The sequence below is a fragment of the Gracilinanus agilis genome, chromosome X (genome assembly GCF_016433145.1).
Source record: "Gracilinanus agilis isolate LMUSP501 chromosome X, AgileGrace, whole genome shotgun sequence".
Classification (NCBI taxonomy): Eukaryota; Metazoa; Chordata; class Mammalia; order Didelphimorphia; family Didelphidae; genus Gracilinanus; species Gracilinanus agilis.
This window is the reverse complement of record NC_058136.1, coordinates 41,398,371-41,418,505: the sequence shown is the minus strand read 5'-3', so window position 1 is coordinate 41,418,505 and position 20,135 is coordinate 41,398,371. Positions and strand designations below refer to the sequence as shown.

The 20,135-nt window shown below is 43.4% G+C and overlaps 1 protein-coding gene across 1 annotated transcript in view; it reads left to right on the top strand.

Moving 5' to 3' along the window:
- The first annotated feature begins 477 nt into the window (after nt 1–477).
- The window catches only part of POF1B (POF1B actin binding protein), a 55,052-nt gene continuing 35,394 nt past the window's right edge, over nt 478–20,135 (top strand). The window contains exons 1-3 of the mRNA XM_044682813.1: nt 478–786; nt 15,803–15,877; nt 18,571–18,651. Coding sequence (XP_044538748.1) covers nt 478–786; nt 15,803–15,877; nt 18,571–18,651 — 465 coding nt within the window. The remainder of the gene's footprint in view (nt 787–15,802; nt 15,878–18,570; nt 18,652–20,135) is intronic.

The following is a 20,135-nucleotide window of genomic DNA, read 5'->3' as shown; positions in this document are numbered from 1 at the left end:
GCAGCCGAGGTGGAGCTGGGAGATTCTGCCCCCATTCTCTCCCCCCCCCCCCCCCCAAGAGGCCCCGCAGCAAACTCCCATGGCAGGCAGGCAGGCAGGCAGGTAGGGAGGGAGATAGGTAGGCAGGAGGTGGCTTCTGCAGGTTGCTCGAGCTCTCTCAGGTAAACCTGCTGACTGAATCCGCCCCTCAGAGGCGTGTCCGCTCGGTCCCAGGAGCGCTCAATCACCCAGGGTGCTTCAGCTTTCTGTTTGGCCTCAAATGCTTTGTTGTCTCTCAGGCCGAGCCCAGAATCGCCTGTGCTCCGCTCTGGCTGCTTCGGCTGCTCTGCTTCCCGCTTGTGGCCCTCCCGTCTCTCTTCCTTCTCTCCTCTCCCTCCCCCTCCAGCGTTGCCAACTGCCCGCCCGACTCCGGCTGGTTTTGCTCTTCTAGTTCCCTAGGGAGGCCGTCTGGGGAGTCCCTCGCTGCCCACCGAGAAGATGATGACCTCGAGCTACTGGAGCGAGAGCAGCAGCAGCAGCTGCGGGCACCAGCAGCGGCCCGAGCCTCTGCAGATTCCGTCCAGCTTGCAGTGCCAGCCCCAGCAGTACCACTGTTACCGCCAGGCGAGCCAGCCGCAGCCACAGCCCGACAAGAACGTGGTGTACGAGAGAGTGCGGACCTACAGCGGCCCCGTGAACAAGGTGGTGCAGGCTCTGGACCCCATTGGCTCCCCGGCCGAAGTGCTCTCTCCTCTCAAAGCTTCCTCCTCCTACCAAAACTTGGTGTGGAGCAGCGACCATTCCCAGGTACCACAAGCCACATAGTCCCAGTGCCAGGGGAAGCCACGCGCTCATTTCCCTTAGCCTACCCTTTCCTACGTCGATTTCTCCACCTGTCACGTTCTTGGGGGGTTGGCTAGTAGTGGCTTGCCTTCTTTGCCCCTTGGTTTGCCCTGGAAAGCGAGCCACTTCCCCCCTCGAAGTGCCGGATCCCTGTCCCTTCCTGTAGTGTGTTTACAATCCACTAGCCATTCTTCCCAGCTGTGCCTGGATGGAAGAACCGGGGCCTCTGGCTTCCGCCCGCCACGAATTGTTTGTTCCTTAAACCTTGACAGAATAGCTTTTGTTATTACCATTATTTATTTATTGACGCCACTACACCTTCCATCCTAGACTCAACACTGTGTATTGGTTCCAAGGCAGAAGAGCCATAAGGGCTGGGCAATGGGGGCTAAGTGACTTGCCCAGGGTCACCCAGCTGGGAAGCGTCTGAGGCTGGATTGGAACCCAGGACCTCCCCAGAATAACTTTTTAGAAAGAGCCCCTCCTCTCTTTCAGTTGAGCCCCCAAGAAAAGGGGCAGGCTTGCTTTGTTTGTTCTGTAGCCCAGGGTTTGGGTTAAAGTAGCGTTTTCGTGTTGAACTTTGCCTTTGGTCTTTCCTGAACTGCCTGCTTGTTTGCGTTGGCACCCAGGTTTCATCCGAAAATGACACACGGCTTGTGGCCGCAGAGGGGAATGGATGATGGAGGAGTGCTTGGAAGAGCGCGTGTAGATAGGGCTGAGGAAGACTAGGAGGGAGAGGATGCAGCAAAACCTGGGGGGGGGGGGAGTTTCTGACACCCCCCAAATGAAGTTTGTAAACTCCCTCTGTCCAGTGAGTGAATGAAAAGCTCTGGAGCCGCGGCTGTGGTAACTCTGGAACTCAAGATCTGGTCTTCATTAAGCGCCGCCCCTGTGCTCCTTTACTCGGAGCTGAGGCTGCACTGCAGTTAGACTCGATTAAGTCCCTGGTCCTTTAAGTCTTCCCGGGGATCTCTGCGGGAACTGAAGTGATATCTCGGAGACACAGAAGCGCGCCCCTGGGGAAAGCGCCGGGCCACTTAGCGCCAGTAGCCGCGACTCCTTTGAGACTTGTTTCAAAAGAAAAGTCCTTCGTGGTTAAAATAGAAAAGGTGAGGCACACCGAATTGGTGGCGAAACTACGTGGCCAACCGGGCTGGGATTCCTTCGGACCCAGCCTAGTCTGAGGGCAAACTCCATAGGAGAGAAGCCACATCCCTGTAATGAGCATTCTGGGCCAATGGTGGCTCGGCCAGAGAGAGGAATCCGGGTCAAAAGCCATGGTTCTGAGTGAGGAGAACATCGTCGCTAACCACTAACCTCCCCTCCCACCGAGGTGTCCTACCCCCTTATTAGAACGCAAATTTCACAATTCATTCCCTTGGCTAGTAGGAGTCCCCTCCTTTGCTTGGTAACTAAAGCCTCCAGAAAGCAATTACTGTGCCAGCCTAGGAATGTGGAGATCAGATAGCTGCCCAGCTCCGAGAAGAGGGAGGCGAGGGACCGGCACCCCCCCACCCACCCACGGGAAGGGGAGATGAAGTATCTGAACAACCTCCCCTCCCCCCAGTCATTTAGCCTGTGTGCTCCAGGCCATCCATAGATCCTTGGATGTCACCTGGAAAACTAGTTGCTGAGAGACGTCCAGGAGTTTCTTCTTTGGGAATTCCCTCTGCCACTGGAATCCCAGGACCCTTCCTGCCCCCTCCCCCCTTGTCAGGCTGTCCTCCCATGGCTAGAAACCGGAAAGAGATGCAACTTTGAAAACCCGCCATTGTGCCTGACTTTTGTTCTTTCCACCCCATTGATAAAGTAGGCCTTTGGCTAGAGGTTCTCTGGAGGGCCGGAAATTGTGGCTGTGGAGCTGGGGGGGAGAGGCTCAAATGCCAAATTCCTATTTGGGGCTGCCGGGAAGGAAAAGAATGGGAATCTGTGCAGGGAGAGGCCCTTGGTAGAAGAAGGAAAGCTGGGGACAGAACTGAAAAGGAGGGAGACAGAGAGAGAGAGAGAGAGACAGAGAGAGAGACAGAGAGAGAGAGAGAGAGAGAGAGAGAGAGAGACAGAGACAGAGACAGAGACAGAGAGAGAGAGACAGAGAGAGAGAGACAGAGAGAGACAGAGACAGAGACACTAGACAGTGAGAGACAGAGAGAGAATTGCCAATTGCCAATTTCCAGTCCTCAGAATTTCATGAACATTTCAGTAAAGCCTTTCTTTACTAAGTTTTGGATGTTTAGCTGGTTTAGAAATTCAAATTTCATCCCATAGACACTAAAGGGTTAAAGCCTTTAAAGCAAGTCTAATTTGGATCATTGTATTTAGACCTTAACAAGGAAACCCACCATTGTCCCTTAATATATGTTTTTTTAATTCCAGCTTTAAAGTGACTCTGCAGGAAGGAACTTTGGGGTGGGCCATGTCTGTCCTTCGGGCTGTCTCCTTACTTCCTTGTGGTGTGTGTGAGAAGAATGGGATTTAGACCCAGAAATCCTCCAGATATAGGATGCTGCTTGGTCGTTGTTTGGGGTCTGAGCTTGCGTTTGGGCTGCTGGGTACAGTATTTAAGAGAAGGCCAGAGGGGAGTTTGCTTTTCTGGCTCAGGTTCGGATGTCTAGCAGTTATGTAGGCATGGAAACAAGCTGGTTTCCATTGAACTGTAAATCAAGGGTAGAGTTCAAGGCCCTCCATTCCCCAGGATTCCCCGGGGCTACCCAAATCAAGAGATGGATTTTTGTCCTGCCAACTAGCAGACCCTTCTGAGGCATGTAATGCGTGGTAAGGGCTGGGATGGACTGAATTTGACTCTAGAGAACAAAACCCCAAATACTAGCCCGATGGATACCATGAATAGAAATAAAAATACCCGAAGAGGGATCCATCCTGGGTAATGCAGTTTCTCCTCGTTCATTTGACTCTCCTGGAGCACAGAATGGGGGCTCTGCACCTGGCAAAATGTGCCCCCTATAATAGTCTTTGTTAAGCTCTCGGTGACCTGGAGCAAAGTTCTCTTAGCGCCTGTTGGGTTTAAGTAGGAGGCTCTCTCTGAGGTGGGACACTTCTTTTCCTCTCACCAGCTCACCTTTGAGGATGGATTCTTGGTGCTCTCACCCATTTTTTCCCCATTTAAAAATTAAAAAAAAAAAAAGGTTTGCTCCTCCATAACTGATGGATGAAGGCTCTTCCCTGTGCTCTTCTTCCTCCATTGTTTCCGAATTCGTTTTGTGATCCAAGTCACCTGGAGGATGTCACCCAAGGGGAGAAGCATCTGGCCTCATCATTCGTGGGGCTGCCTTGCCTTTGTTTACATGTTTGGTGTGTGTGTGTGTGTGTGTGTGTGTGTGTGCAAATATGTTTTTACAAGGCCAGTTAGCCCATCCTTGTGGATCCCTGTGTATACACTAAGGCTCAGCTTGCCATCACAAACAAAGCTTCAACATATTTCCAAGGATTGATTTTTTTTCCCCTTTGAAATGACAGTCTGGGGTGTGTTGCCTGAATCAATTGTTGTTCAAGGGTGTGGGCCCTTTGGGTGAATGGTTGTTCCTGGGAGTAGGCTGCTTGAAAAGAAGGCCATGGCTACCTAGTCCACAGTTTCTGCCTTGTCCTGCCTGAAATTAAATTTATGCCGTAGAAATCCTGAGGGCACCTGCTTGTCGCCAATTGGTGTCTCCAGAATCATACCAGTCTTTACCTCTTGGAGAGGCGACCTAGATCCTGGGCTCTACTTTCTTCCCTCCGAGTCATAGATAGCTGCGGCTCTACATTCTAGAGTTCAATTTGTCAGGGTTGGATTTGGTCTATCCAACTCTCATTATTCACCTTTTTTTTCTACTGACAGTTCATGGCAATAGACACAGCGGGGAGAGTTGCAAACCTTTCAAAACAAAAATGTTTGAGCCTACTTTTCTTGGCGATAGCCATGATCCCAGGCATCAGTGGTATGTGGGAGAGCACACACCATTGTGATTTTTTCCCAAGCCTGAAATGGTCGACATATATTCAGAATGACTTCCTGTTTTCTCTAGGTTTCTTCTACTTTTCTTGAGCATAGAAAAAGAAATTAGGACCAACATTTGCAGGTGGCCTGCTGGGTAGGCATGTTTGAACTCGGTATTGTTCTCCTAGCATAAGGACACAATGATCATAATCAAAATGCCTCATAAAAAAGATGCCAATCGATCAATAAACATTTGTTAAGCGCCAGTACCATGTGTTGAGAACTGGGTTAAGTGCCGGGATTACCCGAAAAGGCATAAGTAAGATGGTGCCCACTTTTAAGGAGTTCACAGTCTGATAGGGGAGACAACGAGCAAACAAACCATATCTAGGGTATTTGGGAAATAATGAACGGACAAAAGAGACCAAAATCTAGAGGAATCAGGAAAGGCTTCCTGTAGAAGGTGGCACTCTACCTGGGAACTGAAGGAAACCAGGGACACCAAGAGATAGTAGAGAAGAGGAGGGGAAACATTCTTTGCATGGAGTCCGGACAGGGAAAGTACCTGGAGCCAAGAGGTGGAACTTCTTGTTGGAGGAACTGCAAAGAAGCCAGTGTCACTGGATGGTAGAGTACATGGGAGACTATAATGTATGAAAAGAGTGAAAAGGTGTGTTGTGGGGGGCAGGCCATTAAGAGCTTCAAATGCTCAAACAAGGGATTTAATGTCTTATCCTGCAGGTGCCAGGAGCTCTGGGAGTTTATTGAGTAGTGAGGTGACCCAGTCAGAGCTGCACTTTAGGAACATGACTGGGGTTAGGAGTTGAGGCAGGAACATCAGCCCACAGACTACTGTTATCATCTAGGCTTGAGGTGATAAGAGCCTTGCACCAGCTTGGCAGCAGTTTCAGAGGAGAGAAGGAAGCATAGTCAAGACATGTTACAAAGGTAAAATGAACTGGCCTTTGTGATTGTTCGGCTAAGATGCGTGAGGGAAAGTGAAGAGGAGAGAGTGACACCTGGGTGTCTGGAAGGATAGCGGTGTCCTTGATGGCCGCAGGAAAGTTCTGAAGGGGGAGAGCATTTGGGACGGACAGATAATGAGCACAAGTTTAGACCTGTTGACTTGATGATATCCATCTACTGGACATCCAGTTGGAGAAATCTAATAAGTCATTGGAGATGGAAGCCTGGAAGTTAGCAGAGAGATATAGAGATGATAACTGAGTCCATGGGAGTGAAAGCACCAAGTAAAAGGTATGTAGAGAAGAGAGAAGAGGGTCCCGGACTGGAGAGCCCTGTTTAGTGGAAGTGACCTGAACGAAGATCCAGCAAAGGAGACTCGGAAGGAGTGATCCAAGATGTAGGAGGAGAACCAGGAGAGAATAGTGTCTCCTCTGATGTTCAGGAGAGTCCAGACCAGCATTTCAATTCTAAACTGGGGCAGGGGATGGGAACCAATACACAGGATTGATTCCAAGATGGAAGGTAAGAGTTTTAAAAAAATGTATTCCACAAAAGCCTCAAGCTCATGGCGAATGTGAAAACACGCTAGACGAAATGAACGGAGTAAACGAGTTTCTTCTGGCACTTGCAGGACTGAAGTACGGGCTTTTGAAAGCAGAGTCATTAGGGAGGAATATGGCAGCCCCAAAGAACTAATGAAGAAAGCGGTTTTCTGAACAAAAGCCAGAACAACAGAAATGTCCGTGCAATGCTTGAGGACCTAAATGTCCTGCTGTTAATTAGGAAGTCCCGGTGCTCTTCTTTGAATTTAAACCTTGAATTTTTTCTATGCCAAGTGGCGCAATGATCAAAGACTACTTGAGGGCCCGTCTCTTACCTGTTTCTTTCTTACAAATTCAAGCCATTTCAGAATTAAACATTAAAAACAGACCGAAGGCTAATCACACACAAATAAATGAAGATGTTATGCTGCAGAAACAGGGAATTTTCATTGTCAGTTCAATCAGACTTGAAACAGAGGAAGGAGGGCCTCCACATTCTCTCAAAATAGAATGCCAAGCCCTAATGCTTCAGTGTAACGAGAACTGAATATGGAAGCATTTAATCATGGACCACGTGAATCTTATTTAGACACATGGAGGACAAATTTTGTCTAAATCGCACCAACTTGCTAAGAGGAGAAAAAGGATGAGCCCAGTTTAGCCACAGGACATCTTCTCTTCCTTCTGGGCCTGTTCTGCTGCATTGGGACCTTAAATCACCCAGAGACAGGGCTACTTATCGGCTTTTTAGATAAAGCCTGGGTGGCCAGGATGATAATGGCATCACTGAATTGAGATTATTTGTGGATTTTATACTTCATTGCTCTCTCTTTGAACAGAAACTAGCAAGCTTTGCCTCTTGAAAGAATTCCACCTAAAATAAATGTAAGAACCCAGTTCCCAAGTCAGTTATTATTCTTTGTTTAATTCTTGAGCTCCATTAAACATCTGGATTTGGGATAGTTATCTTTATTTTCTACTCGAATGAATGATTTTGTGTTTTTATTCATTGCTCTAAACCAGTGATTCCCAGAGTGGGCGCCACTGCCCCCTGGTGGGTGCTGCAGCGATCCAGAAGAGCGGCGATGGCCACACTTTTTTTTGTATTACATTCTATTCTGAGTTCAATAGTTTCATAATTTCCAGGGGGCTAAGTAATATTTTTTTAACCTTTGTACTTCAGTGTATTGTCTCATAGGTGGAAGAGTGGTAAGGGTGGGCAATGGGGGTTAAGTGACTTGCCCAGGGTCACACAGCTGGGAAGTGGCTGAGGCCGGGTTTGAACCTAGGACCTCCTGTCTCTAGGCCTGACTCCCACTCCACTGAGCTACCCAGCTGCCCCTAAGTAATATTTTTTCTGGAAAGGGGGAGGTAGGCCAAAAAAGTTATGGAACCACTGATCTAAACTGTTGGTAAAGAGCTAGTACGTCCACTCTATCATCTTATCATTTCCTAGTGATCCCGTGTTCTTCATCAGCAGGTAGCTTCGAGCTCCTCCTGCCCAGTTTGTTGAAAAATTGTGTTCTCTAATGGGACATGCTGGCCTCGGGCTTTTGAAGGATATCTTGTCTACTCATTGGCTTTCAGTGGGACTATAATAGGTATAATTTCCCAGACTCATCTGCATGGAGTTCCCATAGTCAGTGTGTAGCTTTCAAATTGGGGATGATGAACCAATGCTCCAGATAATATTTTGACTGATTGATTGACATGCTTAGCCATCTTTCCCCTTAGATCATTTTTTACTTCTGTAACTGCACCAGATCGATACATACAGTTACAAAATTGTGAGTTTTTTTTCCCTTTTTGCCCCTCGGGCAGGGAGGGTGGGTAATGAAATTGATAATCTTTTGATTTATTTTTGAGTTTCCAGGCACTCTCTTGGACTACTTTTGAGTTTCATTGTGTCTGGTGTTGGCTTTTACTTTTTTTGGTAGGTTTTTCCCTTCTAATAAAATATTTGATCAATGCTATTTAGACAAGTTAGGAAAATAAGGCCAACAGCCTTTAAGTTGGTCTTTCCCTCCCTCTCTTGTACTGGAGAAAATACTGGATATGGAATCTTGATTATATCCCCTGCCAGCTAGGTGACCATGGATCACTGAGCCTCTCTGAGCCTTGGTTTTCTCACCTTTAAAATGGGGAAGGGACAGCTGGGTGCCTCAGTGGATTGAGAGCCAGACCTGAAGATGGGAAGTCCTGGGTTCAAGTGTGACTTCAGACACTTCCTAGCTGCCTGACCCTGGACAAGTCAGTTGACCCCCATCACCTAGCCCTTATCACTCTTCTGCCTTGGAACCAGTACACAGTATTAATTCTAAGGCTGAAGGTGAGGGTTTAAAAAATAATAATAACAATAAAATTGGGATTTTAGTACCTCCATTACTTACTTTTTAGAGTTGTTGTGGTGGAATTGTTTTATAAACCTTACAGTGCTCTCAAAATGCTCTTGTCCCTTTCTCCCTCCCCTTCTCTTTGGAGGTGAAGAGAGGACAACAAAAGCTTGCTGCTGATAATTTGGGACTCTTCTTCATAATATTGTGTATACTCAAAATACTCTGGGGATCATTTTTCAGGAATATTTCTTCTCTAGTCCTGCACTTTAGCATGTGCTTAGATTTCTGCCTAAAATCTTTGAGAATCTTTCATATACATTGTCATACACACACCGACATCTTTATTATCTTACTTAAAGGTCTTTAATGCTCTCTACTGCCCATCAAATGAAAGCTAAACTCCCTGGCCCTCCAGAAGCTGGCCTCAGCCTCTTTTTCTAGTCCTGTTTTCTGTTGGCCTTTTTCCATTTTACTCTTTAGGCAAAGTAGACGGTTTTCTTTTTCTTAAACTCGTTTGTATTTTTCCATTTCCGTGCCTTTCCTTATATAGGGTGTTTTTGGTCTCAGTTATATATTTTGTTCTCATCTTACAAGGATGAACAACACCATATCATAATGACAGTTTATTATATTTGAATAGTATTTTATAGTTTTAGAAACACATTCCGTATTTTACTTGCTCCTGTGAGGTATGCAAGGCAGAGGTGATTATCCCTTTTATAGACGAGGTTAAGTGACATTCCCAAAGTCATTTGGCAACTTAATGGCAGAACCCAAACTAGAATATGGGTTTTATTATTCCCAGTCCAGTTTTCCTGCCATAATGCCTCCCTTAATTATCTTTTTTATAGTTGCCCTTTAAAATTTTTTTAAAAATTTAAACCCTTACCTTCTACCTTAGAATCAATATTTTGTATTGGTTCTAAGGCAGAAGAGTGGTAAGGGCTAGGCAATGGGGGTCAAGTGACTTGCCCAGGGTCACACAGCTGGGAAGGGGCTGAAGTCACACTTGAACCCGGGACCTCCCCTCTATAGACATGGCTCTCAATCTGCTGAGCCATCCAGCTGCCCCCGAGCCCTTTGTTTTTATATAAATTAACTTTAGTATTCCAGTTTGAAATGTTTTCTTATCATCAAAACATCCCTCAGTAAACCTTTCTGGGTTTTAGCCTTTTAGTTTCTTTTCTCTCCTTGTTCATATTCTACACCTTTGTGGTACATACCAAATGGATGCTGGTAATTATTTCTTTTCTGGCTGTCAGGGTCTTGGTCTGAAATGGCACTTTAATTCATCGCCTATTCTGGATTGATACATTTTCCCACATTGGAAGATTTACACACTTCAGGAGCCAGAAAATCAATTTCCAAGTTTCCCCTCCAAAGTCTGCCATCTGTTGCTGTTTCTCAAGGGCTGTACTTTTATTACTTACACTATCAACACAGGGTTTTGTACATGTAGTAGGTGCTTAATAAATGTTTGTTAAATTGAATTGTCTACTATAAGTGGCACGTCATCTCATCGTCTTAGGCATGTTGTTTGTAGATTTGAAGTCTGGAAGTACAATCTCCTTTTTTTATATGAGAAGACCAAGAGAATGTTATTAAGGATCACATAGAGATATCAAATAACCACGTCAGTGTTGTTTGTGTAGTCCTGTACTGTGCTGCCTCTTTTTTAAAAAAAAAATTATTTTATTGTCATGCAAAACACATTTCCATATTGGTCATTGTTGGAAGAGCACGCTCCTACAAAACTGAAACCCCACAATACAACCATAAATACACTGATTTTGTGTTTTTATTTTTAAGTATTTTTCCATGTGTCCATGATTCATTTTCTTTCCCTCTTCTCTTCCCTACTCCCTCCCAGAGCCAACAAGCAATTCCACTGTACAAATGTTGTCACTCGATACTTTTTTCCATGTTATTCATCATAAATATACTGATGCAAAAGATGGAATGCTTTGATTCCCATCCATCTGACTCCAACAGTTCTTTCTCTGGAGGCGAATTGCATTCCCCGTCATAAGTCATTCAGGATTGTTCCAGATCATTGCATTGTTGAGAGTAGCCAACTTTTCACAGTTGATCATCATATAATTTTGCTGTTACTATGTACAATGGTCTCCCAGTTCTGCTTATTTCGCTCTGCATCAGTCCCTGCAGATCTTTCCAGCTTTTTCTGAAATTATCTTATCATTTCTTATAACACAATAATATTCCAGCACCAACATATACCACAATTTGTTCAGCCATTCCCAAGCCGGTGGACATGCCCTCAATTTCCAATTTTTTGCCACTACAAAAAGAGCAGCTATAAATATTTTTGTTCAAGTCAGTCATTTACATTTTTATCATCTCTTTGGGATATAGACCCAATACTGGTATCACAAGATCATAGGGTATGCACAGCTTTAAAGCCCTTTGGACATAGTTCCAAATTGCCCTCCAGAATGGTTGGACCAATTCACAAATCCACCAGCAATGCATTAATATCCCAATTTTGCCACATCCCCTCCAACATTCACCACTTTCCTTTATTGCCATATTGGCCAACCTGATAGGTGTGGTGGAACCTTTGCATTTCTCTAACCAAGAGGAGTTTAGAACAGTTTTTCATATGATTACTGATGGCTTTGATTTCTTTATCTGAAAACTGCTCGTTCATATCCTTTGACTATTTGTCAGTTGGGGAATGGCTTGTATTCTTATAAATTTGAGAAATGAGACCTTTATCAGAGAAATTAATTTCTCCCCCAGTTTATTGTTTCCCTTAGAATTGTGTTGCCTCTTAGTACTCACTTTACCTGGTTTATCTGAAATCCTCAGTGACCTATGATTTCATCATTTCAAACATTTCCTTCATTGCAGAGGTCTTGGAGAGTTGTAGCTGAAAAATTCATCTCCCCATGGTCAATCTGATGATGAGTCACTCTGGACTGGCCTCGGATAAATGAAGGCTGTGGCTTCTAATTTGGGGAAATATAAGATCAACATTGTCTGTTCTACTTAACCTGAGGGTTGTCACCAGTCAGAGTTGACACCAGTTTTTTTTAGTGTTTTAATCATTGTGTATATTGTTCTTATAGCTATGCTCTCCAATGTGCATTATTTCATGTCTTCCCATGTTTCTCTAAACTCTTCCTGTTCATTACTACTTTTAGCACATCATTCTTTGCATTACTATTACCACAGTTTCTCCTGCCATCTCTTAATTGTTGAACATATAGTTTACTTCCAGCTTGTGGTCTTGAAGATTTTTGTACATCTGAGTCTTTTCTCATTGTCAGTAAAACTCCTTGGTGGAGGGGAGGATATATAGTACCAACAGTGGAAACTTTGAGTTCACTATGAATATGAATAATTTAGTAACTTTTCTTGTATAATTCCACATTGTTTTCCAGAATGGTTAAACCAATTCACAGTTCCATCAGCAATAATTTACGTGGTTGTTCTCTCAGAGACTTTCCAACATAGAATTTCTCCATGTTTTCTAATTTGATTGATGTAAAGTGATAAATATTTCAGTTGTTTTTATTTGTTTCTCTGATTACTGGTGTTTTAAACAGTTTTTTTATTTGGTTGTTGATAGTTACATTTCTTCTTTTGAAAATGTAATTCATTTCCTTTGATCACTTGTCTATTGGGGGAATCACTCATAAACTAAAAAATTTATTTGGGTATATGATATGAATTGTTGGTCTAACCCAATTTTTAAAAATGTTTATGATTTTTGGTTTAATATGACTCTGTCCCTTCTACTAACCATCACCCCAAAAAGGAACAATGACTAGGTTGTTGTTGTTTTTAATCTGAAAAAACAAACCCCTCAGTTAAAAATTACCACTTCTGGCAAAAAATTTCTACATAAATCATGTCCAAAAATGTGTGAAAGTTCTTCACCTTTCTGTCAGATCGTGAGTGGTTTGTTCCACCTTTTTTCTTTTGTACTAGGGGATTCATCATTGAGTTGATTAAAATTCTAAGTGTAGCTAGGTGGAGTAGTAGATAAAGTATGGGTCTTGGAATCAGGAAGGCCTGAGTTCAAATCTTCCAACAGATGCTAGCTTCTAAGATTCTGTGTCTTAACATCCTCATCTTTATAATATAATAATAGCGCCGATTTCATGGGGTTTTTGTGAGGATCAAATGAGTTAATATGTATAAAGAGCACTATATAAAGCTTAGCTTTGAAAGTCTTTCAAAATTGTTTTTTTTTCTTTATATTATTATATAAATTGTTCTCCTAATTCTACTTTGCTTCAGGTCATAAGTTTCATCTGACATTATCCATTCTATCAGTTTTTTTGTAGCACAATAACATTTCCATTACATTAATATGTCCTAGTTTGTTTAGCCATTCACCAAAAGGAATTTCTATTTTTGATCACTATAAAAAGAGCTGCTACAATTATTAGTACATATATTGATCATTTTCCCTTTTTTGAATTTCTTTGGGAGTATAGGCCTAGTAGTGGTATAGCTAGGTCCAAGGGTATGCACAGTTTGATAGCTTTCCAGCCATCATTCCAAATTGCTTTCCAGAATAAGGCCAATTCACAAGGCTACTAACAGTGTACTAGTATAGCTGTTTTCACACAGCCACTCTAACATTTGTTGTTTTCCTCTTTCGTCAGTCTGATAGGCCATAAGGAGTGGCCTCAGAGTTGATATGATTCAAACCTATTTTCGTTTAACCTTCTTTGAAGTTTTTCCAGTCCATTAGTTTATTGAACAGTAGGCCCTCTGCACAACTTTATTTCTATGGCTTGCTTATCTCTCTTTTATCTTTGATATACTTAAAAAAAACCCTCCTAGTTTTATTTGTGAATTCTAATAGTATTTTTTTATTTTCATTTTTCTAATCTCTTCTTTGATTTTCTGATTTTCTACTTTGGTGTTAGGTTGGACAGATTTTGGTTTGTTGCTTTTCTAGTATTTTTTTAGTTGCATGCTGAATTCATTAATTGATTCATTCTCATTTTGATTGATAAAAGCAGTTCGATATGTAAAGTTTCCCATATATCTTATAAGTTTTGTATATTGTCTCATCACTTTCATGTTCTTTGTTAAAATTTCGGTTGTTTCTGTAATTTATTCTTTGACTCACCAATTCTTTAGGTTTAAGTTATTTAGTCTCCAACAGATTTCTAATTCTTTCTTCCAATACCCTTTTTTGAATAAGGTTTTATTGTATTATAGTTGATAAAGAATGTGTTGAGCTTAGCCAGGTAGCACAGTGGATAGAACACCTATCTGTCTAACACAAGCCTGGAGTTGGGAAGACCTGTGTTCAACTCTGGCCTCAGACACTTCCTAGCTATGTGACCCTAGATGAGTCATTTAACCCTGTTTGCCTAGCTGTTGGCCTTCTAAGAATTGTTACTAAGACAGAGAGTAAGGGAGAAAGGAAAGGAAAGGAAGGAGTGAGGGAGGGAGGTAAAAAACAAAGTGTTCACTATTTCTGCTTTTCTACATTGTTTGCAAGATTTTTCATGGCTTATTTCATGGTCATTTTCTGTAAAGGTGCCACATATGACTGAGAAATATGTAAACTTTTCTGTTCCATTCAGTAGTTTCAAGAGATCTATACTTAAAAATAAAATAGGTAGGTGTATAATTATATTGAGATGTAATTGTCAAAATATTTTTAAAAATAATTTCTCAAGACTCCAGGTTAAAGAATCTTGCTTTGCAGCAAGTATATTTCCTTCTGAAGTCCATGTTAACTTTCCTTGCTGGTAGTCTTCAGCATAGTGAGGTGACAAAGGAGGCTGTTATGAGGAAAGCACTTGGTAAATTCTCAGCTTGCTCCATGAATGTGACCCAGGGAAGTCAGCGGGACCAGAGAGTATTATTCCCATTTTAGAGCAGAAAAAATATGGAAGTGATCTCCAGGGGGTTCATTGGATATAGTCTGTGTCAGAGACTAGACTCAAATCCAAGATGAGCACCTCTGAGTCCTAAATTCAGAAATCTGAACAAACCTCACTTCTTAAGCTGGCTCTCATTTGCCTGTAGTATGCAGTTCATTCTATTGTTGGTTTGGGAATTTCCCAAAGTTCCTAGATGGAAATCTCGGTCTATACTCCAAGACTCTGAAACATTAACCCTGGGGCATTGCCGCTGATGGAGCAATGGGGGGAAAAAACCAAAAGAAAGATGTTAACAAATTGAATCAAAAGAAAATAAAGAGAAGGTGCAGAGTACATTGCAGTCCACGTGTGTGGAGGTTTCTTGGTATAAAAAAAAAAACATCTCATGCCTATGGCATAAGTTTCCTCTTACAAGAGTGTCTGTTTCCTTTGTAAATCACTGATTAAGACTTTCCTCTCATTTTTATGTGTGGCTTTGGATCTCCAGTGCCTATAATCTGAAGCAGAGGGGCAACTCAGATTTCTCTAGCACAAGCCTGGGAAGGGAGTGGTGCAAGCATTATTAATGTTCCTGGGTTTTAAACTCCAACTGCCATATAGAGGAAGGAACTGAAAACTAGGAAAGGATAGTGACTTGCCTAAGGTCACATCACTAGTAATTATTGGAGACTCTTTTCAAGTGTGAGACTCCTGGGAGAACTGGACTGAAGTGGGATAGCACAAAAATGACTTAGGTCTGGATGTCACAGAATTTGAGATGGAAGAGTTTGCAGAAACCAGTCTATACTGTAAAAAGAATTCCCTTTACAGCTTAGCTTGACACTTGGCCATCCTGCATTTATTTGAAGACTGTTTACGACTCAGGCAATATTGGGCAAAACTCTATAAAGAAAAAACAGTGGGACAGTGGATTGAGAGTCAGGCCTAGAAACAGGAGGTCCTAGGTTCAAATCTGGCCTGAGATACTTCCTAGTCGTGTGACCCTGGCCAAGTCACTTGACCCCCATTACCTAGCCCTTACCGCTCTTCTGCCTTAGAGCCAATACACAGTATGGATTCTCAGATAGAAGGTAAGGGTTTACAAAAAAAAGAAAGAAAAAGAAAAAACAAGCCCCAAATCATAAATTGACCAATTCCTTGCAGCCTAAGGAAATCATATTCCCATGAAAACCTTCATGAAGCTGGTGCCGTCTTATTATTAGAGCATGCAAACATCCACTTGCCAGGCTGTTAGAGTGAATATAACTGTTTTCTCTTTGGGTAAAAATGGACATCAGTTAAAGAAGGCCGCCAGAAACTGCCTAAACTCTTTGTCTCTCTTCACAGGAACTCCATTCTCCAACATTAAAAGTAGCCACTTGTGCCCCGAATACTCTGCATGTGACCCATAATATTGAACAGGTAAAAGAACCCTTCTTTTGTGACTCAGCCTAGCTTTTTGTGACATAAATGGTGCAGCTCACCTAAGTTAGCATTTTTTAGAAAATATTTTATTTGTCTTAATCAGCCCAAATCTTCCTTCTCACCTTCCCCAACTGGAAACCCCAGAAAATAAAACCCATTCCCAACATGGAGAGTCGATCAAAACAAATTACCACATTGATAATTGTCAAACACTATTTGTCTTGTTCTGTGTCCTGTATCCTTCACCTCCCAATGAAGGGGTAGGTAGTAGCATGGGGCATTCTTGGTCTTCTGGAATTGTGGTTTCACCCAAGTTAGTATTAATAGCCTAAAGGAACAATTTAGGGCTGTGAATGGGATTTTAAATTTGCATTGAAATTTGGACTAGCTTCGGCTTTCATTTCTCTCAGGCAGAGCCATATTTCTTTTAGGCTCTGAGCTTCTTATTATATCAAATGTTCTGATCTGAGAATCAAAGGCTAGTCTCTGCAAACTTAAAAGTGGGGAGCATGTGAGGACTGTCTGTCAATGAAGTGAAACACTTTTAAAGCCACAGACATCCTCATTTTGAAGACTAGCTTACAAGGTAAGGGCGAACCCAACCCAGAGGTGTGCTATGAGCCGAGAAGCACATAAGGATTCCCTCCCTCCTGGCCTGAAATGTACTCGAAATTCTTATATGTGGATTCATAATATGATGATTTAGGGCATCATATCTCCCATCAAAGTCTCTTCTTAATAATAATTTGCATTGCTCTGTCACTTGATGATTTGGGACTGTTTCCTTTGACTCTCCCAACTTTGCAAGGTTGTTGGGCCCAGAGATCACTTTACAGATGGACTACTTGAGGCCCAGAGTAGGCTGAGTGCCTCGCCCGAGGTCACAAGGAAGAAGTGACAGAGCTGGGATTTGATCCTGGCTAATTTTGCCCTTCTGTCGATTCTAGCACACTGCCTCTCTGAAATCGCCATCTTCTGGCACAAAGTAAAATGGTGACCTGGGTCCGTTTATTCAGTTAACCTAAAATGTTGGGCTTGTGAGAATGAGGCCTAGGAAAAGAATTTGTCAGGGGGAGTCGGGGCAGAGCCCAATATTATGCAACACTTCAAGCTGAGAATTTTCAAGAAGAGGTATGGGGAGAGAACTTCCATCCATCCATCCCGCATAGACTAGTATTGCTGAGTTCAGGGAGGCCCAGCATAAGCTCATCACAACCTGGTGGCTGCCCACCAGGTGGGAAATTCCAGAAGTCCAGGTGACTCCTGAAGAATGTCTTTTAAAGTAGATATGTCAGACTCATAGGCCACATGCCTGAAAAGCCCCGGAGTAAAGCCAGAACCAGATTAAAATGCCACTGGGAAATGATTGACGCAGCTAGGTGACACAGCGGATAGGGTGCTAGGTGTGGAATTGGGAAGATCTGGGTTCAAATCTAGCCTCAGACACTTACCAGCTGTGCCACCCTAGAGAAGGAAGTGGCCAAACATTCCAGTATCTTTGCTAAGAAAGCCCCAAATGGGATCACCAAGAGTCACAGAGGACTGAAAAGCAACTGAACAAGGGAAATGTTTAACAAAATAAAAAAATACAGTACCACACAGGCAATGTTAATTTGTGGTTTGCTAAGTTAGTAGGTGACCCAACGGGATCAGTTTCTATTTGAGTTCGACACTGTTAGTGCGAGGCATGGATGAATGACAAAATCAGTGATCCTTGAAGTACCAAAATAAGTATGGAGCATGACCTAAGGGTCATGGGGCAGCTGGGTGGCTCAGTGGATTGAGAGCCAGGCCTAGAGACTGGAGGTCCTAGGTTCAAGTCCGGCCTCGGACACTTCCAGCTGTGTGACCTTGGGCAAGTCACTTGACCCCTATTGCCCACCCTTACCACTCCTGGGCCAAGGACAGTCCCTAGCCCGGATGAAAAAGGAGGAGGGTTGGGCGTGGGGCTAGCAACCCCACCCTGTAAAAACTACATCTGCTAAAGAAACTGCAACCTAAAGTAGGGGCAGCTGGGCTAGCTCAGTGGATTGAGAGCCAGGCCTAGAGACGAAAGGTCCTAGGTTCAAATCCGGGCTCAGACACTTCCCAGCTGGGCGACCCTGAGCGACTGTGTGACCCATTGCCTACTGGTTGTGGCCCTATGCTCCTAGAATGGAGTCCCAGGATAAAAAAAAATGACCTAAGGAGGTCAGGAAGTCAGGCCTTGGTGTGGAGTCCCATAGGGCAACACTGGGCCTTGGGCCAGGGGTAATATGGGGAAGAATTGTCCAAAGGGTGCTGATGAAGAGGAACTTAATCATCACAAATATTATGTATTTCCTAGTTTTGAGTAAGACTAGTTAGTCCCGGCCACCTATCCAGAAAATCTTACAAAATGAGATCTGGTAGCCAAAGTGCCTCTACAATCCATTTGAAACCCATCAAACACCTTGAAGGTGGAAGCAGGAAGTGGACCGAGTCAACCTAAAACTGAAGTTGTACTAGTTCCGAGTGAAGCGCCGGCCACACATCCAATAAGTGCTTATCGAATTGATTTGAATTAAACCCAGGCATGGAGGCTAAACCATAGGCTTGCCTGCCTTCCCTCCTCAGCACTCCAAAGTTCAACTCATAATCCACTGAATCACTTTATGATTTTATGTGCCTTTTTATCTTTTTTTCTCTCCTGTGCCCTTCCGTATTCCCAGGATCTCCATTCTCCAACAGTGAAAGTGACTACCTATCCACAGACCACCATACGGAGATATATAGTCCAAAATCCTGATCAGGTAGGACAAACCACGTTGAATCTTGTTGTTTTCTGGAATTCCTTTGAGTTTAATAACACGAGCAAAAAAGAACTATTTGGCAACCAGAGTTCTTGCATCATATGAAACGAGCTTCTAATCACTGCTGCTACCATATTCTGTCCTTAATTCCAGCCATATTCTGACTCAGATGCTTGAGTTGTAAAGGTTTCCAAAGTTCCAAGTCATGCCACACCCAACTGTGACAGAAACCACTGCATTGCAGACACTGGACCAAGGAGGGGGCAAGGACAGAAGAATATACACCTTAGAGTAAAAACACTCGGGCCATTGGGAGTCAGGTTGTTTTTAGAGTCCCTCCCAACTGGCAGCTAAGATTTGTTCTAGGAAAGAGAAAAATGTTTAGAAGGTCTCATTGTCGGAAAGCAAGAAAAAAGATCTTCTTCAATTCCTTCCAACCCGTCCCCATCCCCAATAAAATCTAAAATAGTGACTACAGAAAAGTATGAGAAGATAGACCCTTTGGGGACTGGTTATAAGGATATCAGTTACGTGTGCTGAGGGCAGAGCTGATCTAGACAAGAATGTTCTAATTCTTTGCTTCGTACTTGATTTCACTGGGTTCTACCACCCCCCAAAAGTCCACGTCAGTTTTTTCCTTGAAGACATACCCAAAGGGCTAAAAGTCTACATTCCATCCCTGGCTGGGCTCGGTGCTGACCTCTCCTCCTGTTTTCATACTTTCCTTCTCTCTTTTTTCACCCCAGGGCAGCCTGGAACGTGAGGCTACTAGCAGTGAACGAAGGGTGGGGGTGGTGGAGGCCACGGTTTTGAATGTTAAGTTTGGCCAGCAGCGAGCTGTGTGACAGCTACTATTCGATGATGCTAACGACAATCTATTTTGGGCCTTTGGTCAGTTTTGGTCAGTTTTCTTAGACAACTCCAGCTCTTCAGGGAAACGCGATGGCCCTCATTTTCAGGTTCCTTCTCCTTAGTCATAGGTATATAAACACCAAACCTGAAACTTGGCTCGGAGATAGCGACTCTATTTTATTGTCTAACGTCATGGGGTGGAAGTGGCAGAGAGACAAATTAAGGTTTAATGTGTTTGAGTTATCTCAGGATTGATTGGGCTTCTCCTTCCTGGAGGTCTTCTCAACAAAGGTGAGGTCTGTTGTAGGGAGGAGTTTCTTGTTCAAGTGTTCAATTGGACTGGCCGTCTTTTGGAGATCCCTTTCAACTGAGATCCTTTTGTTTCTTCCTTTCTCCACTCTCTCCTTCCTTCTAGAATCATAGAATCTAAGGGACCTCAGAGTTTACCTGGTCATATCTGCTGAGCCCTGACCAAGTGGTTCCACAGTCTCTGTCTGAAGCTCTCCACCGTAAAGGAGAACTTGCTCATTGCTGGGGCAGGCCATTCTGCTTTGGGCTAGGCTAGCTCTGTTAAGAAGTTTCTCCTCACATGAAGCTGAAATCTGCCTCTCCAAAGCTTCTGTTAATTGCTC